At 41.0% G+C, this 27906-nt stretch overlaps 1 protein-coding gene across 8 annotated transcripts in view; it reads left to right on the top strand.

Moving 5' to 3' along the window:
- kaznb (kazrin, periplakin interacting protein b) overlaps positions 1 to 27906 on the top strand; it is a 145342-nt gene that overhangs the window by 55317 nt on the left and 62119 nt on the right. For all 8 annotated transcript variants that reach the window (XR_003220117.1, XR_003220116.1, XR_003220118.1 and 5 more), the window contains exon 4: positions 14105 to 14312. Coding sequence is in view for 5 of the 8 variants with exons in the window: in XM_019359251.2 (XP_019214796.2) it covers positions 14105 to 14312 (208 nt within the window). In the remaining 3 variants the exon portion in view is untranslated. The remainder of the gene's footprint in view (positions 1 to 14104; positions 14313 to 27906) is intronic.

The raw sequence follows: 27906 nt of genomic DNA, 5'->3' as shown, positions 1-27906 counted from the left end.
TCTATACCTTTTATGTCTAGCCATAGGACGTCTCTTCAGGGAGAAGCAGAAAGACCATTAAGCTTTCAAGGGCTCGTATAATGAAAGGTGGTTTTTAAGTCTCAGAAAAATTGCAGTCCAACGTGATTGTTATCCACAGTAAACAAACTGCCTTTGATTGTAGCTTTAAGCTATGGTGATCAACAAATACTCTTTGTCCTCCCCCTTCCCACTTTAGTCCCTCTCTGCTCATTTGACTCTGTGTTTGTCTCCATTTTCTTCTCCTCTCTCTGGCATCTTCACATACAAAGAGCTCAAACAAAGTCATATTAGAGGCACAAACAATCTACAAATACTAAGCGCCGAGGATAATAAACACATGCTCTGCAGGGAAACTGGTTGGGTACATACTCTGGAGTACATTCATTTTGTGAGGCATGTAAAATGGTACTATGGTAATTAGTTTGCCCACATGCAGCATTTTTTAGAAGCAGAAAGGAATATTACATTGTTTTGCTTTTCATGGATCTTAGTATTAATGCCCTGTTCTAATCCCTTACAAGAGCTAAACTCCCTGAGCCAGACAAGTTTTGGATTCAAACAAACTCATTTAGCATGCAGATTAATGCAATTCCCAGCTCCTGCAGGAGTCAGCTTATTAAACACATTTAAATCACATACATTTACAATTAGAGTAAGTTAGAGCTATTAAATAAAAGACATAATACAAAAGTAGCTCACCAGCACAGTTTGTCTCTCTAAACACATTTGCATAAGTGCTTCGTCCTTTCGTACCAAAGCATAAAGCATAGTCACACTCTTTAAACGCAGTTAAAGCAGGCGAATGAGCCACCTTTTTCTTTAGTTATATTCATGGATGAGTCAGCCATATTGCTCTAATTAAAATAATCAAAGTCCTGCTGTCAGGTTGGCACTTCTTAGGCACAGTTGTGGCTTGTGTTTAATTGCTTTTGCATTTTAATGTTTGAGAAAGTCTATCTGTGGGTGCATATGTATGAATACAGGTGTGTGCGTGTCTGGGTGTGTGCGTGCGTGCAGACGGCTTTCCATGCAGAGCAGCATGCTACTGTGGAACAGTCAGAGCTTTTGCAGGTCCGGTCATCAGCGTTCCTCCTGCTGACTATACTGCACGCTTGAATGTCTTTCAATTTAGGCCTTCTGATAACTCGGCTCTCTCTCTCACAGAGATAAATGTTGAAATATAATAAATGAGTTTGCAACTTCACATGTTGTGGCTCCGACCTCGTCCTTCTCACACTGTCTCTGTGCCCTCCATTTCGCTGCCTTATTTATCTTTCGCTCCGCTTTCCTTGTTACTCATTTTTCAACATGTTCGAATGACTTTCCTATCTTGTAGCATAAGCTTTAGCAAATAAAGACTGTATTTTCAAGTACAGAAGGATTTTTACTTCCTGGGAACAATTTTGAATCCTCTTTATACTACAGAGTTATTACTATAACAATAGAACAGGAATTTGACTCTATTATGCAAAAAATATATTTCCTCTTTGCCCTGTTATCTTCAAGACCTTACTGAGACAATTACAGGTTTGGAACAGTTTTACTGCTAGCATTATGCATTTATTTGCATAAGAGGTGGACTGCTGAGATATGGAGAAATGGGGAAAAAAAACTGTGCAATATTGACATGCATACAAAGTAGCTGTGTGGTGACAGCGATAAAGCAGTGATGGAGTGATCATTGTCTCTAGTGTCGCTGTGCACTGAAACTGTCCACTAGAGTTGGAACAAATGAGAGTGAGATGAGTCTCTTAATCAATACGCTTTGCAGATGTGCCTTTACTTGCACAAACAACGGGGATAAGCTCCTTATCAATGCACTGTACCAAAACTTTTCTCAGATATGGATTAATCTGTCCTCTGGACTGCGCATTATTTTTTTTTCCTCCTGAACCTGTCAGTCAGATATTTTCCTGCAGTGCTACAGTAAATCTGGCTGTGGTAGTCTTTAGTGTAGAAAATTCCTGTGTGGTCTCAGCTATATTGAGAGTTTTTACTGCAGACTGCTATAGCCTCTGCTACTGAATGTTGTCCACCACCCAGGGTTAGAGAACAAATAACATTTCAGTAGGAAAATCAATACCACCCTCATGTATGTTTACTGTGACACTAATCTCAGCAGCATATTGACTAGCATATTAACTTAGCTTATCCTCTAGCTCACTAAGCCACAAACCTCCTGGAATATACTACAGGTACATAACTGAATGCAAAACCCTATTTTTTAACCATTCTGAAGGAAAATAATGTGTTTCTAGCTTTAGAGCTTTAGCTTTAGAGATGCTAACTTGAAATGCTAGCTATTTAGCATTGCTGTCAGTCTTTGTACTATGCTAAGCTAACAGAATGTAGCTTCATATTTACTCATGTGTACATACATTAGCAGAGTCTAAGGAGCTTGGAAAGAAAAGCGTCTGGACTTCTTTGAGTTGCTTGAAGACGTTTCACCTCTCATCCGAGAAGCTTCTTCAGGTCTAAGGGTCAATGGTGGAGAGTCCCAGATTTAAACCCAGTGGGAGTTTCCTCCCAAAGAGGGACAAAGGACCCCCTGATGATCCTCTACCTAATCACATGAGCCAAGGTGTGAAAACGGGTGTGAGTCCCAATCAGCCCGGGTTTCGGGTGAGCTCATTGTGAAACCTGGTCCCACCCTATCATGTGATTTCCTGAGGTCAGATGGCCCAGGATGTGAGTGGGCGTTAAGACGTCTGGGAAGGGATCTCAAAACTGGATTATAGTGGGACTCTCCACCATTGACCCTTAGAACTAAAGAAGCTTCTCGGATGAGAGGTGAAAATGTCTTCAAGCAACTCAAAGAAATCCAGATGCTTTTCTTTCCAAGCTCCTTAGACTACGATGACCTGGATGACTGAGAACCTTCACAGATACATTAGCAGACATCCACAAAGCAAAGATACCAGCAGAGAAGCAATAACATTCTAAAGTCTCTATCATTCAGTCATACACTACATGGACAAAAGTACTAGACCACCTAAAGGAGCTGCTTGGCAATGGAAACCCATAACATGACGTTCCAGCACAGGTTTCATGCTTATGTTAATGCCAGAGGAGGTTTGGAGCTCTGATTTGCCAGTTTGGATATGTGACCTTCATGGTGACAGTCATAAAGGCCTTGACACTAATCTGCTGACCATCTAGAAACTGGGAATGGTTCCTGGAGGTTGATGGCAGTCGTAGGGAAAATTACTGAAGTCTCAGTAACACAGGTCTAATAACTTGTCATTGACCCACTGACAAGCGTTTCCTGAAAACCATGTATTCATCCAACCAGTTAGCAAAAATCTCATTGTGACTGCTTTGTTCTTCAGTTGTTGCCTACTCCACATCTGGTTTAGTTCACACTTTTTGAAGTTTTACTACTGCTGGGCTCATAGGTAGCAAGTATTTACAGAGAAACATGAAAAACTACAGGCAACCTGGCAATCTGCTAGCAACCAAAATATTGACTAGTAGGTTGTTGGTGCAGCAGTTTTGTTGCAACCCAGGAGGGAGCCAGAAACCTCCAGGAACCACTGCTATTACATTACCACACTAAAATTCAGTGAGCTCCAAGACACATACTTTATCAAAAGTTCGTCAGACTGCATGGCTAGGTGCTTGATTTTAAACAAAAGACTGAATTAAAAAGCCTTAGAATTGTGGCCCAGTACTTTGTCTGTGTAGCTTATGCCAATATATGCGCTTTCATCGGTTGCTTTGATATCGGATCAGGAAGTTGAGAAAAGTTTAGGTGTGAATCCACCAACAATCGATGGCCTCTGGTCGCCATATTACTGGTAATCACCTCCTGTGTGAAAAGCTCTTTAGTCTTTCACCTTGTCTTCTTTTGTTCCACTGATTGAAGATGGGTGCTTTACCAGAAACAGACACACAGCTGACCTGCCAATCATTTCCCTATCCAAGTCTTGCCCAGATACCTTCTCGAAGTGTACTCCAACCTGCTCTCAGCAGCCTATAACCAGCTAAACGTAAATCATAAATCAACCAGGAGAGCTCTGTCAGGGTGATTACCCCTGTAGTTGCTCTCTGAAAATCACTATACTGCCCTAAAAGAAGAAGGAAACAGAGATTGATGGAGAAAAGTTTGGCAATGAAAGAGTTTCCTTGTATGTAGTAGAAAATGTTTTACCTTGACAGATGTCCTCCTGTACTATTACTCACAGATGAATAATTTGCTCTGCTGAAACCTGTTTTTGCTTTTTTTTTGGCCTGATTAACGGTGTGATTAAGCTACCACTTGATACTCCAATAATCTCATATTATTTGGATTTACTCAAATTGCTGTTACCATGTTGCTAATTATGCCACCTTCAACTATTTTCTCACCTGAAAGCAACAGGAGCACATCTCATTCTCTCAGCATCACCTTTTAATTGTGTCTCCTGCAGAAGAGAGCACAGAAGAGTGGCAGCAGGGGTGAGGATCTCATTTAGAGAGAAGCAAAGTAGCCAAGTGTGTAATGCTTTTCACAAAAACAGGCACCTTCGGTTTCAACACCCGCTTTGTTTGTGATCTCACCATGATATCCATGTTATTAGAGATATCTGTGATATTCAGCTCTGCATGTCTGAACGTTTCATTTTGAAGAGAGAAGTACAAATGTGGTAGAGCTAAGGCAGAAAAAGGCTATTGATTATGAGTACCACAGTGAGCGCAATGAGGAGAAGCAATTGCAGGAAGCAGGCAGCAGGGAGCAGAAGTGAGAATGAGGGGAAATGAGAGAAAAATCAAAATGGTGTTCAGCAGAGAGTAAGTATGGAAAAAAAACACACATTTCCTCAGATTTATTTCCCATCCTGCAGGTTCATCATAACAAACCCGCCGTCTCTCACCCATGCTTCCTCTCTCCCTTTGATTCCCTCAGAGCCCTGTAGACAAGCCTTTATCTTGATACTTATCAAGGCCTCTGGCAGTGTGTTTCATCCGTAACCCTGTCAACTGTTATCTCCAAGTGTAGAGGCTGTCAAACTGTTAACTGTGTTTACTGTGGTAAACAATTATTACAACGCTATCAGTGATGGGAGAAGGACATGGCTGCAAGGTGTTTGAGCGGTGTCGACTTTGGGCGGAAAGTGTGTTGAGTTTGACAACAGATAATAGGTGTTTCTCTTCAGGATTTATCTCAGCCTAGAAAAGCGTCAGTGATGAGAGTTTACCCTTCTGCCAAAGTTGAGGCTGCAGAGGTGGAGTGGAGCTGCGGCTTTTCCACCGTTGCCTGAATGTTCATTCAGTGATTATCTGCATGTGCAGACAGTTGCAGAGCTGGGGCTGAAGAGATGACGAGTGCTACTTCTGATCAAGCATTTTATTTCATGTGTTGCATTAGATATAAATTCAGTCAGTTCCTCTGACTTCTGTTACTCTTGAAGATAAGTCTAACACTTTGGTTTTAAATGAAAAACACTGTGAAGTTTCTGCTATAACTTAAATCATTGTTTTATCAAACATTTGACACCGAATCAGTTTAAAACTTATCAGATGGCTGTAATAGGAGAGAAAAGGTTCATCTTGCTATCACCAAGTCAGACATGTTTTATCTTGAGAACTTTTTTGTGTCAGAGATGCAACAAGATGTTGGAAACATTCCTCAGAGATTTTGACATAAAAGTATGACAAAGTTATTTCACATTTGTCAGCTGCACATCCATAGTGCAAATCTCCAATTCTACCACATCCCACCGTTACTCGACTGTATTGAGATATGTTCACCGTGGAGGCCATTTAAGTGCAGTGAACTCATTGTCATGTTCAAGAAACCAGTTTGAAATGATTTCAGCTTTGTAGCATGGTGCGTTATCCTACTGGAAGCAGCCATCAGAAGATGGGTACACTGTGGTCGTAAACGGATAGTGATTATAATAATACTCAGGTAGGCCGTGGTGTTTAATCAATGCTCAAGCAGGGCTCATACTATGCCAAGAAAATATCCCCCACACCATTACACCACCAACAGCCTGAACCGCTGATACATGGCAGCATGAATCCATGTTTTCATGTTGTTTATGCAAAATTCTGACCCTACCATCAGAAATATAGACTAATCAGACCAAGCTATGTTTTTTAGTCTTTTATTGTCCAATTTTGGTGTGCATGAGCAAATTGTAGCCTCAGTTTTCTGCACCCAGTGTGGTCTTCTACTGCTGCCGCCCATTTGCCTCAAAGTTTGATCTGTTGTGCATTCACAGATGCTCTTCTGCATACCTTGGTTATAATGAGCTTACTGTTGCTGTCCTATCAGCTCAAAGAATTCTTGCAGTTCTCCTTCGACCTCTTGTATTAAGAAGGCATTTTCATCCAGAGAACTGATGTTTACTGAATATTTTCTTTTTCAGACAATTCTCTGCAAACTCTAGAGATGGTTGTGTGGGCAAATCCGTGCAGGTCAGCAGTTCCTGAAATAGTCAGACCAGCATATTTGGCACCAACACCCACACAATAAGTCACTCAACTTATTTTTCTTACACATTCTTATGATGATTTGAATTTCAGCAGGTTGTCTTGATTATGCATTGAATTGCTCCCATGTGACTGGCTGACTAAATATAATAGTCAGAGGAACAGATTTAACAAATCAAGTGACCAATGAGTGTATGTCTGGCCTCCCATGTACACTACTCAGACAGCAGCCTCACCCACACCAAACAAAGTACTTCTAGAAGCCAAAAACACATCTGTGTGCTACATGTGAAAAAGAGCAGTTTCAGACAGCGCTGGGACCTGATTCTCCCAAATTTATCTGGAGTCTTTGGACGAAGACAGGTCAGTTGAACCCTTTTACACTGAACACAGTGATGTTATCCATTGATGAGACTTCCTTTCATAAGCAGTAAAGCTTCTAACTAATGAGTAAACTTATATAAATGTTTTTTGAGCAAGGCTGTTATACACCAAAAGTGACGTGAAAGAAGCATTAGACAAAAAGCTCAATACAAAAAGAAAGAAGTTGAGTTTCCGTTCCCCGCCGATCATAGTTTATTCCATCAATGCCTCTCTGTCCTCGATTGTCACTACTTGGGGCAGAAGGCTTTCTCTCTTCATCACTTGCACAGACATAAATACCCTGTTTTTTTCCTCCAGCTGTGACATTTCCATTTGGTAATTCTGCAGTGTGTGGAGCATTCAAAGCAGCATTCTTCATGCAAGCTTTCTATAGCTTTATCTGTCCTGTCACACATGTAATGCAATCGTTTCTGTATTGCATCACTTTAAACAATGTGCATGTGCTTTTTAGTAACAAAGTACACATTTCTACAACAATGAATCAAGCACACATGATCTTAGGATAGTTTAAAGGCAGAAGCCTTGTTTTTGTGAAAAACTGGTTGTTTTTTAACTGACTGCCAAAGGCCAGATTTGTCTGAAGTATCTTGTTTGTTGCAAATGTTGGCAAAAAGAAAGTAAGTGGTAATGGCACACAAAATGCTAGTTTTTTTTTTTTTGTAACTTTGTAGCACACCCTCACACACACACACTAATCCGATGCCACACAGACAAAGGTAACATGTAAATGCAGTGCAAATTAACCTGCCTACAAGTAAAGAATGGAAAGTCCTTTACTCTTTGATGTTGGCAGACACTGTGCTGTGTGCTCAGACAGCCTTTAATGTCAGAATAAAATAACCTGGAATTTGCTGTTTTGATACAGACCACAGCAGACTGAATATTGTGACATATTACAATTTACAAATTCAGGCCTGCTGTCTGTGACAGCTTAGATTCGGTGCAGCGCTACATGAAGGCTGGGATATACTTTCAGCCATATACAAGCTTTATTCCTTGGGAAGATGTTTTTTTCTCTCTCTTAGTGACGGTTAAGAAAACAGGCCTATTATTACTTGACTGTGACATGAACCTAAAAATATTTAAGATTTCAGATCTTCCCAAATCATAAACAATGACTGCTTTTTAAGAGTGTTACATAAGCTTTCTCATGAAAGATCATTTGTGAGATATGAAGCTTGACCAGCTAATACTGGAGATGAGCTTTAGTCATGAGCAATATGGATATGGAAAATCTTTTGTTGTAATAGATTTACTTCAATAGCCAGACGGGGATGTGTGTTTTCGGCTAATCCTGTGAATTAAACTAATTCTACAACTAAATTTGATTAATAATACCATAAAAATGCAATGCAATTCCCACAGGCCTTCAACATTTCCTGCAATTACCTAATTGTAAGCACAGATCAATATTTTCTTTATTAACATAGTATCAAATGCCTAATGCAATGTAATGTTATAAACCCATGAAGAGTTATCACTACACTCTGGAGCCTGTCTCAGTTCTTCTGTACTTTTCAGCTTCTCGTTTTACAACATTTTGCTTTTAGCCTCGAGCAACTTTACTATTGTGATTCACTCTTACTTCTCTTATCATCATCATTCTGGCACAGCAGGAACAGTTTCATCCAAACAAGCCCTAAAAACCCATTGTTTTCCATCTGCTCAGGACCCATGGCAGACAGACAAAGATGATGAAGATGGTTTAACATTTAGTAACCAGAGAAAGAACCAGACATACCTGTCAAGATTTAATGGAGACAAAAGAAAAGAGATGTGAAAAGGAGACTGGCAAACAACTGAAAATATTTCTCAAGGTTTGCTTTATGTAGTCACTGCTGGAAACCTTACAACACCAGTGTTGTGTCCATATATATATATATATATATATATATATATGGACACAAGCATTTGTGAAAGAATAGATCGCGCTCAGTGAATTCCGGTATGGTACAGTGATAGGATGACACCTGTGGAACAAGTCAGGAAATTTCCCTCGCTAAATATTCCACAGTCAACTGTTATTGGTATTGTAAGAAAGTGGAAGCGATTGCGAACGACAGCAACTCAGCCACAAAGTGGTAGGCCACATAAAATCACAGAGCAGGGTCAGCAGATGCGCAAAGTGTGCAGAGGTCACCAACTTTATGCAGAGTTAGTTGCTACAAACCTCCAAGCTTCATGTGGCCTTTAGATTAGCTCAAGAAGAGTGTGTAGGGAATGTCATGGAATAGGTTTCCAAATAAGTTTTTTAAATTTAATTTAGGCAAATAAGCAACTTCTGAAAATAGTTTTGTTCTTTGATGTCCTGTTTTATTTTGAACTTACTTACCGGTCAAATGGTCGAGTAATCACTTCTTCTTAGGAAAGCCCCTAACTACTAAGGAAATGTGCCTCAGTGTTTCCTTGAATACTTCCTTTAACACTGGATACTGGACCAACCTTTAAGAAAATGAAGTAAGATGCCATCCCATAATTCATAGTGGCACACTACACTACTGTCATGAAAAACAGACAATCATCATAACTGACAAGTGACAGAGATGATGTGATGAAGTGATATTTCCCTCTTTTATATGTCTTTCATTAAATAAGCTGATAAGAGCACTCTGAGCAAAGCATACAAGATGAACTTTCTGCAGTCCGGGTCAAATAGTAGTTTCATCATGGCCCACATCACCAGAATCCATCATCACATTATTAAAGAGCCTGGTGTAAGTGCAGTCCGATTATTAAAGCATCGTATTTCACTTTTCCTAAATCCTAATATATATTTTCCCTCACACCTTAACTTGTCCTTATGCCCTTTTCCATCAAGGTTAAGGTAAAGTGATAAGAAAAAGAAAGCAGGAGGTCATTTTTTGGACTTTTCCTTTTTTTCATTTCCTGCCTTTGTGAGAATAAGTCATCACTGTGTACATATACTTCACTTCGTTCCCTGGCAGATTGTCTCTGCACTCACAGCAGGGAAGTGTCCTGGCCATTCCCCGTCTTTCCCTTGAATGATCTCTTGTCTGTTTTTCGTTTGCCTTCTGCCTGATATTCGACTCACATGGACTGAAAGACTTGCTGTAGATGCCCTCTTGCCTGGTAATAGTTTTGGATTTTGCCTTTCTCTGCTGTCCTCTTACCTGTGAACCACAACAATGGGAATAGTAGGGCTACATCAGCCTGACTGCACTGCATTTCTTAACCATCTTGTTTTTGAAAAAACTTTTCTAGTTTTTATGCAACTTTCCAAGTTCCTCCTATTCAGAGGTAAGGCTCACATACCTCATAGACTTTCTATCTTTTTTTGCAGTATTTGATTAATATTAGTAAGTTTAGCCGAGCGTAGTGGATATTTTCCCCAAGCCCCTGATAAGACGTGTATTAATAGTTGAGCACAGCATTATATCACTTTGTTATTGGGAAAAAATGGAAAGCATTTCAGTGTGTGGAGGATTAGTCGATATTCAATTAACCCAGGCAGACAGTCATGGTGACTCTTTATCAATACCTCTTTTTAACTGCACACCCTCAGCACACTTAATTAAACTTCCCATTAATAGCATCAAACAAGTGAGAAAACTAACAACACAAACACTCGCATAAGTTTGGAAAAGTGATCCAAATCCATAGAAGCACCGATCGGAGAAGTGGTTATCAAAGGCAGTCGGCCAAGCTGCTGCACTGGCCTCAGGTCTCGGCTGTGGTCATAGATGCTCTCAGTCCAGTTGTGGAGACAAAGGAGGAGGAGGAGGCTGTGTGTTTTGGACATGGCACAATCGCGTGTCCTCAAACTATTTGTCTGGTTATTGATGTGTATCTGGGACACCCTGTGACCCTTGACCCTGAAATCATTAATTTCCCTGCATTCCACAGCTGGGTTTATGAAAGCCCTCCCTCACATGGCTCAGTGCAGAGCGTGGTTATGACTATGAAGGAAGAGCTTCGAGATTGTTTTAGAAAAGCAGTAATTTTGAAATAACAGAAAGCCTTCTATGTAAATCAAGAGCCCTCTGATAACCCTATCCTTATTCCAGACCATGCTACATTTCTCTTTGATAATCAGCTACAAATCAGGGCCAGTGTGCCAACTGGGGCAGCGATGTGACTGTCTAGACAGTGATAATGATCTGCTAACATGTCTGTGCTGCCGTAGATCTTCTCTACTAACTGTAAGCAATAATTGTTCTCTATGGGAATAACTAGATGTGCATTGAACAGTAGCTATTATGGGAGACCTTGCAAAAAAGATTAGAGGCCACTGTTTTCCCATCCATACAAAGCTGCAGTACAAAGAAGGGTAAGTCAACCCTCATAAAGTGAATCGAATGTTAGTGTTGGCATATTTACAAACTAACTTCAATGAAACTGTACAACCCATTTCCCTATAATTTTTTATGTGTGTGTGTGTGTTGCCCAGAGTTAACATTAAAGCTATTTGGTATTTAGTTTACGCCCAAATATCCAATTTGTTGCAATATTCATCAACAAATGTTAGGTGTTATAAATGTTCAGTTTTAAATTATACAGTGTTCACTAAAGTCTTTAGCAACCCCTCATTTCTTTATATTCTGCTTCCAAGGAGCCAAATTTTCTTTTATTCTTTCAAAAGTGGTCTTGAGCAATAGTTCACCAGGCTTTCTGCAGGCCTTGTAAAGTTTTTGTTTGGACATTGACTGCTTTTTCACTCATTTTCAGTCCAAGGAATGGAAGAGAACCAAGTTTTAATTGTGACATTAGGTGCTTCGTTACTAGCAGCCGTCACAAAAACACATAATTTGTTTCCACTTCTATGAAAAATACCAAAGATAACACAGTTTAATAGGGATAAAATAGTGTTTATGGACCAACAGGTTTATTCCAAAAGATTTTTTAGCCAAAAACTTGGCATATCTCACACAGTCCTCTAAAAATATTAGCGAAAACTGGACAAGTGGATGACAGAAGAAGTGGTAGGACTAAAAAAAAACTTACAGACACAAAATCTACAGATGAACAGTATCTGAAAGTCCTTAAGAATTAGGCAGAAAATATCCAGCAAAAACCCGAGTGATGCTTTGTTGAAGCCTGATCACAAATGGCCGGAATAGAAAGGTGGCATTAAGAAGTGGTATTAAGAAGCCATTCTTAATGAAGGAAAACAAGGAGAGAAGGTTGAGGGTTGATCTTGTCAAAACTGATGGAATTATGAACACAGAAAATTAGTGTCAGATTTTGATCTGCAGTTTGGAAAGTGCCCGATTGGCAACTTCAGTTTGTGGCTCAAGAGTTTTGCACAGTAACTTTTAAGCCCTGCAAAATAATTTTTTCTCAAAATTGAGCAAAGCAGATTCTCACTTGATGACGTTAATATTTAATCAGTTATCAAAACTGTTGTGTAGATTCTGTTGATGGCCTTATCAGCTGATTGACTAATTGTGTCAGCACTACTTAAGACCAGGAGAAAGTCCCAGCTGGGTTCACTGCTTCAGAACTTTAAAAATGCAGCGTGCAATTAATTTGTTCATAATCAGCTTTTTCTCCTGCTCCAGCCAAAGATAATGACATGCAGTAAAAATATTCTTCAAATTTTAGAGGCACAGCTGCTTACAGGTATAGACACGTTTTGCAAAATCACTTGTGTCTTAATTAAATTAGTCCTAATTTATCTGCAGCAGTATCTTCAATAGTTAATGATTTTAAAGGGATAGCATCCTGTTTCCATTTTCTTTTCGACCAGGCAGTATAGTGAAATATTTTTCATCAAAGGATGGATACTGGCTTTACAGAGTAAAATAGTTGAGTGAAAGTAGAGGAGTCACGGCCACATAACCCAAATAACACCAACACTCTGAGGAATTTATTGTAAAACAGTATGCAGTGAACAGACTACCGGTGCAACTAACAAGTTTTGTGTCTCATTTGGTTGTCAATCTCCCGAGCCCGGTGTCCCATCTTTGTTTGTCACTCTGCGCTGTTGCGTGAATACCAATGAACAGCGAGCCGTTATCACCTGAGCCTCGGATGACAGCATCTCAGTGATGTATTGCTCATCAGCCTCTGTTTCGTGCCAGACAGGATGTGTTTTCTTACTTGGAAAATGAAAATGTCAAATGCAGATCTTTAGTTGTGATGGCTCAGCAATATCCCGGATTGTTTTAAGTTAAGATGCACAGCCCAACCCATCTCTAACCTTTTAGATGCGTGATGGAGTTTTACAGCTGTACAGATAAGAAACGATGCCGCTGCGTTTATTTCCTGTGCTCGCTGATAAGCCGAAATATAATTCTTTAAACTGCTTTTGATCAAAGACGTAAAACTTTACTGTGTTCCCGCCACAACTCCATTGTAATTCTCCAGGCCTCTTCTCTTACCGTGTAGCCTGTTAGAGGGCTGTTCCTCCGTCCTCTACCAAGTTTGTTCTGAATGTTGAAATGTTTTCCCCTTGGGTGCCTTGTGCCAGCCCCCTTCCTCTTCCACCGATGTGGGGGTGAGCTTTCCCAGGACAAAGAGAAGAATATATAAAGGAATGGAGGGCGGGGGGGTGGGAGAGACAAAAAGACAGCGGGTGTGTGAGCGAAGGAGGCCAAGTGAAAAGATATAGAGGGCTTGACAAGTGCTTGTCAAAGGGCTCAATACTGCTGGCAAGCTTTGAGTGTGGGGATACAGAGAGAGGAGGAAGGAGAGAGAAACAATCTGTACTTTTTCCCCCTATTACAAACCCAATTGCTCACTCCTTACAGACTCCACAGGGTGTGGGGTACACACCACGCTCCGTGTTTAGAGACTTTCTGGAGAGCAGCTCAGTCCAACTGCACCCCCACCATCTCCCCTAGTCCTCCTGCACATGGTACAGTCCATTTAAAAGGCTGCATGTCATCTCAGTGTGTGCAGGGTCCTCTCTGAGAGCAGCTGCTCACAGCACATTCTCCTCTGCGGGAGCATTCACTTTCCCCTCCGCCTGCTGGGCTGCATCTTTTTCTCCCCTGCCTTTTTTCTTTCTCTTCCTGCTCTCTTTGGTTTCTCTTCCCCTCTTTCTCCCGCGCTCACTCTCTCCACTCGCACACACACACATGCTTTCTCTGACTGTGTAGCGCTTGGCCACATTCTTTATGCAGTAACAGGTAGACATCATCTCTGTACTGCCGGCTTTTTTTTTATGTGCGAAGTACACTGTGAGAGAAAAAGCACAGGTGGAGTAGGAGAAGAAGAAGAAGAGGGTGATAAGAGGTGGCGGAGGAGGAAAGAGTCTTAACTTCACCTCCTGTAATGCTTCTCTTGACACCATGCTGCTCTGTGTGGATTTGGTCCTCAGGGGAAAATCCTTAAAATGATGGAAGACAACAAACAGCTGGCACAGAGGATTGATGGGGCCATCCAGTCTGCCAGTCAGGAAGTGACCAACCTGCGCTCCGAGCTCTCTGCCACCAGCCGGAGACTGGCAGAGCTGGGTGCCAGCAGCCCCCCTGGCTTGGAGAACCACCACCAGCACAACCACCACGATGACAGCCTCCACTACCGGGGTGAGTGCCTGAATGTGTGCGCACTCACATGTAATCTCGTGCCTCTGTGTCTGTGTGTGTGAGAGAGTGAGAACAGGGACATGTGTGAGTGTTTTGAAATCAGCAGTGGGAAGTATTCTAAGAATGTGCAGCGGAGTGACTAATATCATCCCACCGTTCCTCCATTGACTTATTTTTCCCCAAACTCAGCATGAGAAAAGTCAGCAGCTTGAAAGAAAAGAGAGAAAGAGAGAACGACTGAGTGTTGTTATTAGATGGCAGGGAGGGGTTGGGGTTAGAGAGCGTGGGCCAGAGTTGCTCAGGGTTTGGTTTCCCAGGCAGCAGCTGGGCTCCTCTGGGGCTGCACTCCCTCCAGCTCTGGCTCCTTCTCCGCACTCTCCCCGAGTCTGGCACTGAGTCTATGAGGAGAAACTGTGCTTCATGTCCAGAAACTATATGCCAGCATCTCTGAAAGAGGGCGGTGACACCATGGCACCACCACTTAGCTGGGAAAAAGATGTAATGAATGACGAACGAGAAGTTAAAGAGAAGTTTTCATGGGACTGCTCATTGAGGCTTCCTGCTCTTAAAATAGTTTCTATTGGCTTCTTGTTACACTTATTGATATCTCTCTTGTTGCTAAAAGTAATAACTTGGCCAAAGCACTGTTTTATATTTAGTTATTCCATGACTAATGATGTCTGACAGGAAATTTTTATCTAGTGTGAGACCGTGTTCTGGGTCTAATTAAGCCTCGTTACGACGTATTCGAGTTAGTTACTTTTATATCGCCGACATCTTGGATTCATTAATGATCATTTTTATGGAGTTGGACAGGAACAAGAATGAAAGGGGAATTTTTGTTTTCCTGTTGCCTTGAATGCATTAACAGAACAGCAAATACTCGTGTCAGCTATCCAGATAATTTGGTGAGAAACTTTCAAAAGTTTCCAAAGGTGAATAACATAACAAATAATATTTTGCATTCACTGCATGCACAGAAAATTTGGCTTGCTGAAAAGGAGAACAAGAGAAAAATATGACCTTTCGCCTTTTGGTGTTTCTGTTCTGCATTTGAGTTGAATGCATCTGGGAGCCTGTATGTTTTTGAGATCTTATCATACACAGCCGCAGTGGCTATTAAATGCACTTTGAAAGATATACAAGAGACTACCCAAGCAGGAAAAGGTCTAATGAATGAAGACAAGATATAAGTTACAAAGGACTAAAAGGTTTTGCTAATACTTGTGTTACAAATCCCATAACTTAATGGAAGCGAAACCACTGTATCATTCATTGTGGGCATGCTGTAAAAGAAGAAGTACACGCTGAGAAAATGGTAATAATAAGCTGACAGTTATTATCTCCAATGCAAACAATTTATAACAAAAAACTCAATTTTCATTAAAAGAAATGTTACATTTTGCAAATTAGAGAACATAACAGAGATTATTCAGCCAGCTGATTTAGCCCTCAGCTGCTGCCTAATAGATATATTTTTCAATCCACCCGGTACACAGAGATTATAAAAGAAAAAACAATGTGAACAAAGCACTCTATTATTCAGAAAACACATTTAAAAGTGAGTTTTTTGCACTGCCAGCTACAGCTGGTAAGCTTTTCTTGACCTGTAAGTCTGTTGAGTTGAGCACATCTTCAGGTGCAGGGACTACATGGCAGATTCTCCTCTTTTCTTCGAAATTCAGCGGATGCTGGAGCGTGATGGTTCAACTACCAATGTGAAAATGATATAACAACAGATTAATCTGAGTAACAGATTAATGCTTATCAGATGGCCAAACCACGAGCAGCAGAGTGGCTTCACAAATCCTGAAAATTATTATGGCGCAGTCATTTAATCTATTCTTGTCATGATTTGAAGTATTATATATGCTGCATTTATAGTTTGTTTGTTTGTTGTGATAAATGCCAGTTCAAGCCCAGTCTGAGTGTTTCATCTGTGTGGCTGGAATAACTCTGCTGCAGTGAGTTATACATGTTGTGTTCTTCCAGCTTGCTGTTCTGACTCCCTCTCAGTGTTAACAGGCAGCCTGACATTCCCACATTCCTGAATGTCAGGGTGGTGATGTCATACTTCCTGTTCCCAGAGGCCAGGCTCGCAGTCAGGTGACTGATTAAACTAAACACACCCACACACTGAGAACCGCTTGGCTTAAACATGTTTTTGTAAGTTCTTAAGTTTAGGGGGTTTGGGGTGTGATGAGCCAGCACCATCGTCCAGTGGCTTAGTGAGATTAAATGTTCTTTAGGTGTGTATCCCTCTCCGGGCCAGGCTGTTCGCTTGCCCGTTTGTTGGTCGTGTCCTGTGCAGGATCAAAACAGAGTTTTTTATTAATATGCATGAACTGACTTCCTGTAAATATATTACACTGTGCCAAATGTCAGAATTTCTGCTGTGTTTCAACTCCCTGTGGAGCTACAACAACATCTCTGACAGACATCCAATAAGCCCATAAACACAGCACTTCAGCCTGCTGTTCCTGATGGCCTTGGAGTCCATTGTGGAGTCCTTCTTACTGAGCTAACCACAAGGAGCAAAGCATTAAATGAACCAAAACTTTCAGTCCGTTCACAGAGATCCAGGATTAACTTGATTATTTGCTTTTGCTAATAAACATTTTGTATAATTTTTATACTTACCCTCTTTAGAAGATTTTCTTTATTTACCAGCATTTAAGAGTACAGTATAAGCATTCAATGGAAAGGTCTATGACTGGCTATTAGACATGACCTTTATTATTCTATTCAGGCTGCTGACATTAATGTATTTATTGCCAGGATAATGAAACCCTATCGAGCCTCTCTCTTGATAGACCCAACTGATGTCAAGACCTTGTTTAACATCCCTAAACAATCAACTGCATTGCTGCTGTGTCTATGTTCCACTGAGCTGTTTGGAAAAAGACATATTCATCTTCCTCTCAGTTTGTCTCAGGGAACTGAAGCTGTATGAAAATATCCTGTCCTCTAAAATCAATGTTAGGTAACCCTTATGGGGTTTTACATTATTTATATAAGCGCCTTGCTGTCAGTGGGTGAGAAAGTGCACATCATGGGCTCATGGGAATCTGCCAATTGCAATCCATAAGCCTCTAAAACACAACTATAAGGCAGCTGTTAGTGAGTCGTACAGCTCGGAGAGTATGGATGACCTTTGGCTGCTTTAACGAGCAGAGGACAACACAAAGGGAGAGAGCACTGATGTGGGTATTGTCTATCAGTTGTCATTTGTCCTTGAGTATCACAGTTGGTCACTGTGGAAAGAGAATAGTTAGGACAATGCTCTTACAAAGTGAGTTATTTCAGACATTCACGGTTATGAAGGTGATGAACGTTATGAAGGTTATGAAAGTGAAAGTAACTGCAGAACACAGAACGTTTGATGACTTTCAGTTTAAACATTTCAAGGTTTTGGTGGAGGAAGATGTTGTGTTTTTAAAGACCTGACTCGCTGACACAAAATTAAATGCAGAAGGTAAGAGGTCAACAGCAACAAAAATGGAGTTACATTTGACCTTTCGGTGAGAAGAATTCAGAGCTCATAGAAAAGCTTGAAATTCTGTTATATGTTAAATTCTGTTATCTGTTATGTGACCTAATGAACCATTGGCAGCTTAGATAAGTTAACCTTCGAATTTATGAGCAATCTGGGGTGAATGTGGTAACTATTAAGGAGCTCTGAATTTGTTACTGCTCTGGTCCTTGCACTTTGTTCAGGTTTGCTGCTCCAGTGGCATAGTCTAAAAACAACCCACCACACAAAAGGCAAAATTTATTTTTATAAAAAGATTTAAACACTTAGATAAATGTTGTTCTAGTAACAATTAAAAGAAAGCTATAGTGGTTTACAAGTGTGATAAGCAACTTCCTTCTTGTTTGGAATATGGGGTGAGCACAAATTCAACAAGGTGCTTGAAAAGTTCCTCAGAGATTTTCGTCCATGTTGGCGTCAGAGCATCACACAGTTGCTGCAGATTTGTTGGATGCACATCTATGATGTGAATCTCCCATTCCGCCACATCTCAAAGCTGCTCTACTGGAATAAGATCTGTTGACTGTGAAAGCCGTTCTAATGTTCAACAAGCCAGCTTGAGATGATTTGAGCTCTCCACCACCTCCAGCCTGAACCATGGATACAAAGCACAATAGATCCAGACTTTCATGTTAACGCCAAATTCTGACCCTGAAATCTGAATGTTGCAGCAGAAATGAGGCTCAACAGACCAGGAAACATTTTTCCACTCGTCTATTGTCCAATCCCGGTCAGGCCTTGTTAATTGTAGCCTGAGGTTCCTGTTCTTAGCTGGCAGGAGTGTCACCCAGTTTGGTCTTTTGCTGCTGTTTCAAGGTTGAATGTGATGCAGATTTAGACATGGTCCTCTGCATACATTGGTATCAACAAGACATTTTCACCTAGAGAACTGCAGCACACTAGATATTTTCTATTTTCAGACCATTCCCCGTAAAAACTTAAGAGATGGTCATGTGGGAAAATACAGTACATTAGCAATTTCTGAAACCAGCTTGTCTAAACAGGTGTACCTAATAAAGTGCTGAGTGAGTGTAGTTAAAAGTAAAGTAAAACTTTCATAATCAGATAGTCTTCCATCTTAGCATTTCTATTAAAGCTCCCATGCTGTATACCAAAATAATGTATTCTGAGATTGAGGAGGGTGGCACATTTTTAAAACTTTACAGTGTACTGCAAGGCATGCACGCTGATTAAGTATTCACTAAAAGACCCCGCGATTATCTTTTCTCCAAAGAGGAGGAGCTGTACTGGCTCTAATGCTCTCTGCTGCAGAGTAATTGTAGAAAAGAATCCTCTCCCCATCTGGCCTGAGTTTGTTAGACGCCTAGGTCTCTCATTACTTCATCCAGCAGAAGAGCGGGGCTGGGAACACAGTGCCAAACTACAGCAGCAAAATCCCATTCACCCCAGCTATTTCCCTGTAACGCTCTCCGGACCACCCGCCTTCCTGTTTGCTGTCAGCATCAGAGCAACTATGCAATGCAATGCAATGTAAGCTTCCCCCCTGTATTTACCACCACCCGAACACCCCCCAGCCCTTTCTTTATTCCCTGCCTCAGCCACACCCCGTCTGTGGTCAATGCAGTGTGAGAGAAACTGTGTCCAAACAATAGCCCCGGAGAAGCAGCCCCTCACTTCCCTAACATTTTTCTCTCTCTAGTCTTCCTACAATAAAAGAAGTAATCGTGGAATAGAAGGGACTCCAACAGCAGGTGGAAACAGCAGCATTAGTGGGTGGTTCTGCTGTTAGTTAGGGATGCAGACAACAGTGATGCTGTTGGGCACAGAGGCACTGTTTTAACACTGCAGCAAGAGCTCCTCTTACTATCCTCCTCTTAAACGCTGGTAAACTGGTTATCTTCAAATTAAGATTTGTTTTTTACTTAGTTGCAGATTCATGCATAATCCAAAACTTCAATAAATAGCTGGAAAAACTAAGAAATGAAAGCTATTAGTGTGCAAAACGACCTGGAACAAAGTTATGGAAAGGCAATCAAATGTGAAACCAGGACTTAAAGTCCTTACAGTGTTTGCAGTTTAGTTATTTTATAATTAAGGTCCTTTTTGCATTCAGTGTTTATTTTGTTGTCCACACTTTTTTTTTCAAATACATTTGAGTGTCTGTGCTTAACAACTGAATAGAGCTTAGAAGTACTTACTGGAACTGGCGGACTTTGTTCTGCGGAGGTAATGGCTTTAAATAAATAATGACTCTGTGGTTATTTGTTTTGCTTTGTAATGGAATGCAAGCCCCAGTAATGAACTGACAGAGCAGTGCAGACTGTCAGTGGGAACAGAAGCCTGGTGGACTTTGACTTGTGCAAGAGTTTCCACTTTGGAATTTAGCTACGCAGAGAGCAGGGAGGAGAGATGGGCGCCACATATCCACTTTCATGTCCATACGGGGCTTGGATTGTTTCAGTTTCTTTAAAATCTTACTTAGTGTGTGGTTCACCAGGAGAACATTACCTATTTCACATTGCAGTGTTTGTAAAAAGGTCAGAGGTGACAGATGACAGCTGACCTCAACATGTCTTATGGGTCTATTAGCAAAGGTGACAGAACTGCTGCCCCCGGACACCAGCTGGTGATGCCGTTCCTTCGCTGTGGGCGCCAGATGGCCGCAGCGCTGTCACCATGCGGCCCATGTTGTGTAAACTGCCACCTTGAAGCGAATGAGCCTGCAAAAAGGCGGGCAGTGAAGTCTACAGGCAGTGAGGCAGAGCCAGAAAAGGGAACTGCAAAAAAAAATGCCAACTCTCAGAGAGGGTACATCTCAAACAGACATTCCTCAGCACTTAAATTTTCCAGGGCAGCTTTATCTGAATGAAACTTCACATAGCAAGTCAGTGAAAGCCATTTCAAGGAGAACTGAGGAGTACTTTAACCATGACACGAAGCATTGAATTGCTTTCCGGTGTGACACTCTGCCTCTGAGAAGATATTATTCCTATCAGTGAGACTGATATGTCTCCATATGCTAATTATATCCATGAAGGCTAAAGTGCTTATTTAACTGGTTCTTTTCCACAAGTTCCAAACAGTCTTTTTTCCCAGATGATTTTTTTTAGGGATAATGTCATTTTAATATTGATTTCCTGTCTTATGTCACGGTTCAGGTTAGGAGCACGTTGTGAATGTGGCTTTTATTAGCAGGGGAGTCGGGAGAGAGGGACTGACTAATGAGGATATTCCTCACTGTTATCATTGGTACTCCTGCCAGTTTCCCTCACATGGGGCCCCTTCATCATAAAAGTACTTTGCAGTTTTCATCCAGAAAGGAAACTGCTGAAAATGAGAACTCTGCATAACTTCAGTGACTATCTTGTGTTTATCACCATCACATGTCAGGGGAGGGAATTAAGTATTACTTCCTGGTTGTGTTTTATGGGCCTTGTAGATGCTCCATCTGTACCATGTGCATCTGGAGAGGATCAGAGATGGGGAAACCTGCAGCAAGCAGTTCTCTTAAGAGGATTTCCTTAAATCTGTCCTAGGTAGAAAAAGACATAGAGTATCTGGAGGAAGGATGAGGCTTGAAAATCGGTACAGGTGTTTGACCGAAGCCTGGCATAGGGGACAGTGAGGGTGTGCGTCTCCATTAACGACACGCTGGGCTAATGATTGAAAGAGATTCACTGAACTTCATACAAAAAAAAAAAGGAAAAGAGCTCAGACAGACTGTTTAGTAAGATTCTCCCAAGTGGGGTGTTTCAAAACTGTTGTGGCTGCTTCACGACAGGAGGCACAGATAATGATCAGGCTTAAAGAACCCGGCTCCTCTGCCTCCTCCGTGCCTCCACTCTGCACATCTAGCCTTTCGTTTTCACCTTAAATCATTCAAATCCCCGGCGAGTCCAAACTTCAAACAATTGAAACTCTCAGAAAGAAAGAAAGATGCAGACAGCAAGAGAGAGTAAAGCCTGGTTGCTTCCACAACAGTCTCAGCTCATCCTATTAAAATGCCTCATTGCTTTAGCAGCGGAGACTTTTTATTGCTGCTGGTACATATTGTTGCCTTGGTTGCAGTTTAAATCCATTCCCAGAAGAGAATGGACTTGGCATGGAGGAAAATAAGTTGTGAGGAAGTGCAGACCCCCTCCCTTCTCATATCCAGAGGATGCAAAGCGTGACATTCCAGCAGAGCAGAGGATAAGCAGAACACTTTTCTGCTTCTCCGAATCATCTGCTTCATGCAGGCCTCTGACAAGATTGATGAGCTGAAGACATCCTGAACATCGGGACAATGCTGAGCGCTGTTAAACACCCACACGATCCATAAATGGCAATGCAAAGGATGTGTACGTCTTCAGATCATGTCATTATCGTGTCTCTTGTGCAAACGTGAAATTATACGAGGAGTTTAAAATCAAACTTTTACATGAATCCTTTATTATTCTAAATTTGTAACGTAGGAGTTTCTCAAGTCAGCTGCAAAAGTACTCCATAAAGCTGTGTTTGGATTATAGCTCAAATAATTAGGCAGTTCACTGAGCAGCAACTGAAAATTAATGATAAGCAATTTGATTTTATTTAGTTTTTTCCACTTTGTAGCATTTCTAAGTATAAATGTTTACCTGTTTTCTTTGCCTTGCATGATCGCTTACCTGAAAATGGACAAAGCATCATTTAAATAGAATAACTTGGATTTTAAAAAGTGTGAGGAGCATTTCCAGTTGTTTCCTTACATTTAAGTAATAATATCCTAATAATGATTTCATTGTGAAATCAGTTGTGGTATGCGGTTTACCAAGATAGGTATTTGCTAGTTTGAAGCCTTCTTCATGTGAGAGTTTCCTGATTTCTTTCTTGCTTTTGCATCCTTGTGAGAGTCTTAAAGCTGGTTTTACAGTCCAGCATGTGTTTCCGTCAGAGTACACGATTCTGGTCAGACAGAGGCGGGAGAGGGCTCCCGTGCAGTCCTCCGAGGTCCCGACTGGTGGTTGCTGGAAGCAGATCACATAAACGTCTGCTGAATGTTGACTGTTGGACAAGTGGGCCGGAATAGGGGGCAAGCTGAGTTCAAGAGGAATGGGATAAAAAAACAAACTTCAAAGATCAAAAAAGAAAACATGAAAAGCAGACACAGCAGCTGTAGTGGACACTTTTCATAGTTTTTAACACTTGGTTTCACTTCACCATCGGATTTAACCATCAACAGCACAAGCAAGAGTGGCCCACAGACCGGTGGTACCACATCTTTGGACACTGCCTCCATCTGGCAACAGAGCTCACTGCAAACAAAGGGGCCATCCCTGGACTGGATCTCACGACCTCATCTAACAGTCACTTGTATTTACAATCACCGTTAAGGCGCAGGAGGCTGCTGCAGCATTCTCCTGAATAATAGGTGTCGCCACTCAGACATTATCACGTCAAACGTGCTGAAAAGGAGGAGAAGAAGTCAAAACCGGAAGCCAAGATTTGTGTTTGTTTCACAAACTCAAGTTTTCAAACAGCTAGAACATCTCCTTCTGTGTGTCAGTTTGTCTCTGAGCTTCTGTGCGGGATTATCAATAAAATGGTGGCAAACACCAGCACTGGCAGTGCAAAATGGCAAGTTACAAAACCCAAGAGGTGCACAACCAGTCAACATGCCACAAAAACTGTGTCTTGCAACACAGGATTTGACGTGAAAATCGTCACGCAACACAAGCGACGCGGCAAGCATAAAAACGACTTTAAACGTCTTTAAAGTCCACTTGAAGTCTGCACATGTGCAGTTGGTGGACTGTAATGTAAATTCAATGCGGACGCTTGCATTCACATCCAGTTACATCACTGGGACCCAAAGACCCTAACACAGTCGCTTTAGAGCCAGCGCTAATTAGGTTTGGGTGTAGAAATAATAAAAATGTTTTTAAAAAGGAACCATCAATATATACAAAAAGAGTCCAGTGACAAGACTGAATGTAAGAGATTACAGACCCTGTTGCATATGTATTTCTAGGATTTCCTTTCTCAAGCCGCAAACTATAATGAGGACATAAAGTCCGCACACTAACGACACACAGTTTACTGATAATTGTGCAGATTTTTCATGCCAACAAAAAGCATGTCTTTGTTTTGTAAGTCACTCGTAAAACTCACCACATCTTTTGGGATTTCTTCCACATGCCATTCGGCCACGATTTAGTCAATCTTGCCCATCGTCATGCAAAACAATCACTTTTGAGATGCAATTTTTTTGCTCTCAGAAAGTATTTTTTTATATATATATTTGAGAATGTAACAAAAAAACTCATAAAAGCAAAAACTTGTTAGCATAGTCAGAGTTTTGTGCATGTAGTAGTTGTAATTTGCGTTCTGTGTTGCATCTACACACCTTTTCTCCCAGGCTACAACAGATGGCTCACACTGCAGCACACCTCACTGTTTAGTTTCTACGGGGAATCCACTGAGCGCCGCTGCTCAGGTTGTTTCCAATTACTCTAAAATGAATAAGTTCTGTCTTTGAATGTATCATTAGGGAAAACACTGATTTCACAAATGAGATTACACACGTCTGAAAAAGCCTGGCGTTAGAGTTTGAAAGAAACTTTATCTGCTTCTGTTTCTGGAGCAACACTGCTCTTTTTGAATCTGCCTTCCATTCCTCATAATCACTCTTTGTTTTTACTTTTTATTCTTTTACTTTCACTTATTTGTAGTAAACATTTCTGCTTTAGTTGTGCAGTTTAATCGGAAAAATTCTCTTTGAAGGTTTAAAAAAAAATATCTATAGGGAGTTATTACAAAGCAACAAACATTACATGTTTCTGTTGATGCATCATGATCATCATCATATCTCCAGGCCCCCTGAAATGTTGATATCAGGCATGTAAGTGGGCTCCATCCCTGAATTATTTTTGGTTTGCAGCCTGAAGGCATTAGTGTTGAAAGCATGCCTCTATGTTTTCTCCTGCTGAGGAGGTCCTACACAAATATTTATCAGGTCGCCAATTACCGTAGCCCGTGTTCCCAGGCACATAGAAAAACAAAACAGTGTGCCTCTGTTGCCAGGCGTGTGTATATGCATTCCTGCAAATCTGATTATTGTTTGAAATAAGTGTCTTGCTAAATTTGACCTCAAACCATATGTTCTCCATCAATATTCCAGGAGACAGTGCGCTTCTTCTCTCGCAGCTTATTGTTAGAAGCAAAGAGGCATCTTTATCACAAGACCTTTAAAAGTTACACACACCTGGCAAGCAGTCAGATCAATGGTCTAAGAGATTGCTTTCTCTCTCTATAAAGCATCTATTTTCAAACTCAATTTTCCACATAAAGGGATCAGAAATAACCATGTGGTAATCTTCTGTATGCATAGAATTACATTATTTACTCTTCAGATTAGGATACATCTGCATCTTTAATATAAACAAACCAAAATTAAGCCTGCTAATCTATTTCAGCTGATGGAATTATCATTCTCAATTGACTACAAAGCTTTACAAAGGCTACTCAGTGAAACTGCTGTGGGCCGTTTGATCCTGAATTATGCAAATTGCAGTGAAAATAGAAATTAAACAATCAGCAGTTTTTTTTATTCTATTCAGCATTTCTTTCAAGCTTTGCCATATCTAGTCTCCATTTAGATTAATAGGGTAAACCAGAATTTAGAAAGCTGCATTAATGTTCTAATCAGGATATTGCTGACTTAGACTCATCATTGTATTGACATCATTTCAGGTTTCATGCATAGCAATAGGACAATTTCCTCTATATGACTCCAGGCTGCATGCACTCACATATTACAAACCACTCACTTAGCAGTTTGTAATTTTCTCCTGTGATCGGACATTCTCAAGTTCGATATTTTTATTTAAAAGTTTTGTTTTTTATTTAAATATGTGCCTTGTGGATATTTACTGTGTTCATTTTTCAGGTTGTTTCCTGTTTGTTGTGCTCATGGTGGCTCAGTAGTTAGCATAGCTCCTTCATAGCATATCTGTTCTGAATTAGCCAATGAATCAGTGTGTATACACTCACCAGCCACTTCAAGAGGTTCATCTTGTTAGTACCAGGTTGGACCCCCTTAATTCTTAATGGCATAGTTTCAACAAGATGCTGGAAACATTCCTCAGAGATTTTGGTCCATGTCGACATGATAGCATCACATAGTTGCTCGAGATTTGTTAGCTGCACATCCATGATGTGACTTTAGCAGTCTGAACTGTTGATGCAAGACAGGATCTATGCTTTCATGATGTTTCTGTCAACTACCATCCAAATGTCACAGCAAAGTCCAAGACTCATTAATCCAGGCAGCATTCTTCCAATCTTCTATTTTCCAATTTTGGTGTGTCTTTGCTGACTGTAGCCTCAAGTTCCTGTTTTTAGCCGACAAGAGCGGCACATGGTGTGGTCTTGTGCTGCTGTAGGCCATCGCTTTCAAGTTTTCACTGTGTTATGCATTCAGAGATGCTCTTCTGCATACCTTGATTGCATTGATGAGTTATTTGAATGACTGTTGCCCCTCTCACCGTCGTCTGGCCATTCTCCTCTAGCATCAGAAAGATATTTTCACCAAGAGAACTCCTGCTCACTGGATAGTTTCTTTCTGATCAGTCTCTATGAGCCCTAGAGATGGTTGTGTGGGAAACTAAAGGAGATCGGCAGTTACAGAAATCCATCTGGCACCCACAACCATGGCATGTTCAGTGATTGGATGATTAGATATTTGCATTACCAGCCTGAACCATTCACTTCTCACTGGTTATATCCTCTTATAATTTTTTCCAGTCAAGGTTACCAACAATTTCACTACTACTCATTTTTTGCCTGTTCTTTTTTGTTTGTTTTTTGTTTCCTTATGTTCCCATTGATGTCTTTGAGTGTGACTTTTTGGACCATTTTTGCAGTTTGTCTCATCCCAGCGCCTCGCTGGAATTGTTTGTTTATGCTTACTGCCTCCAAGTGTATGACCTCTGCCCGGATTAAAGAAATGGATTTTGGATTTCCGCTCTGCCTCCTGTGTCGAACGTTTAGGTCCTCCTCTTTCTGAAACCCTTACACAAAGCAAATCAAGGGCAGCATAGTAACCAACTGATCCTGTACTTGCAAACAAAGTATTATAAGCACCAATCAAGTGAGGCTCACAACTCATGCCAAAGTCCCCGTTTGCCAGCGTTCCCAGGCATGCCAGTTTACCCCTGCAACCGTTTCTTTCAAGCTTTCAGTTTTAATGCCTGCCTTATAAAACTTGAGTCCCTAAGCCCACGCAAAGATAACCCCATTGAGGAGATTTTCTTTGACTCTAACCAAGTTCTGTTTTTTAAGTCTGAGTAATACTCCTTATGACTAGTCATTTCACTGAGACACGCTAAATCTTAAGATTGCTTCTTTAAGCATCGTTGGACTTCAACTATTCTGTCTTCTGTCATCTGGTGCTATTACCGCACCCACTCTCTGGTACTGGCCCTCTCATGGTGAGGATGGCAACGCCGACAAATGGACATAAGTGATGGAGTTTTCTGCTCTGGCCACGAAACAACGAGTTCTATTCAGTGTGGCCACCATCACTTGAAGTGAAGTGGGTTTTTTTGGAAGAATGTTTCAGATTCAGGGGTTTCCCACAGACTCCCCCTAATTAACCGCAGCAAGAGACTCAGCTACTCTCTCTGTCCGGGAATGTGCTCCTAAACCTCCAAGTATGCCACTGTTCCATCCATTCTGCAAGCCCTCCCTACTTCCAACTAATATACAGTGAGAACAAAACACAATCATTTTATTTTACAGCATTAAACAGTCAGTCAGAAGGGACCCACCATACCTGTATGTTTTACTGTTTTAAATGAGTCACATTTTCCTGTGGGTCTAGTTGAGGTCGTTGGGCTAGAAGGGGTTGTTTTTGTTTTGTTTTGTTTTTCATGGGTATTATGTGGCAGCTAAGACAGGTTCTATTACTTTCGCTTTATGAGGTTAATGCGTGCCACAGGGCTGCACAACATCCACTGCTTTGTCAAAAGACTGGACTGAAGCAGAGGAGCTGGGATGTGTATAATTTATTGTCCACCGTGAGGTCCTGAAACTACAGGCAGAAAACAAGAGATAAGGAGAGACAAGGCAATAAATAGGAGA

The sequence above is a fragment of the Oreochromis niloticus genome, linkage group LG5 (genome assembly GCF_001858045.2).
Source record: "Oreochromis niloticus isolate F11D_XX linkage group LG5, O_niloticus_UMD_NMBU, whole genome shotgun sequence".
Taxonomy (NCBI): domain Eukaryota; kingdom Metazoa; phylum Chordata; class Actinopteri; order Cichliformes; family Cichlidae; genus Oreochromis; species Oreochromis niloticus.
The sequence above is the reverse complement of the archived record's forward strand: the minus strand, read 5'-3'. Positions and strand labels throughout refer to the sequence as shown.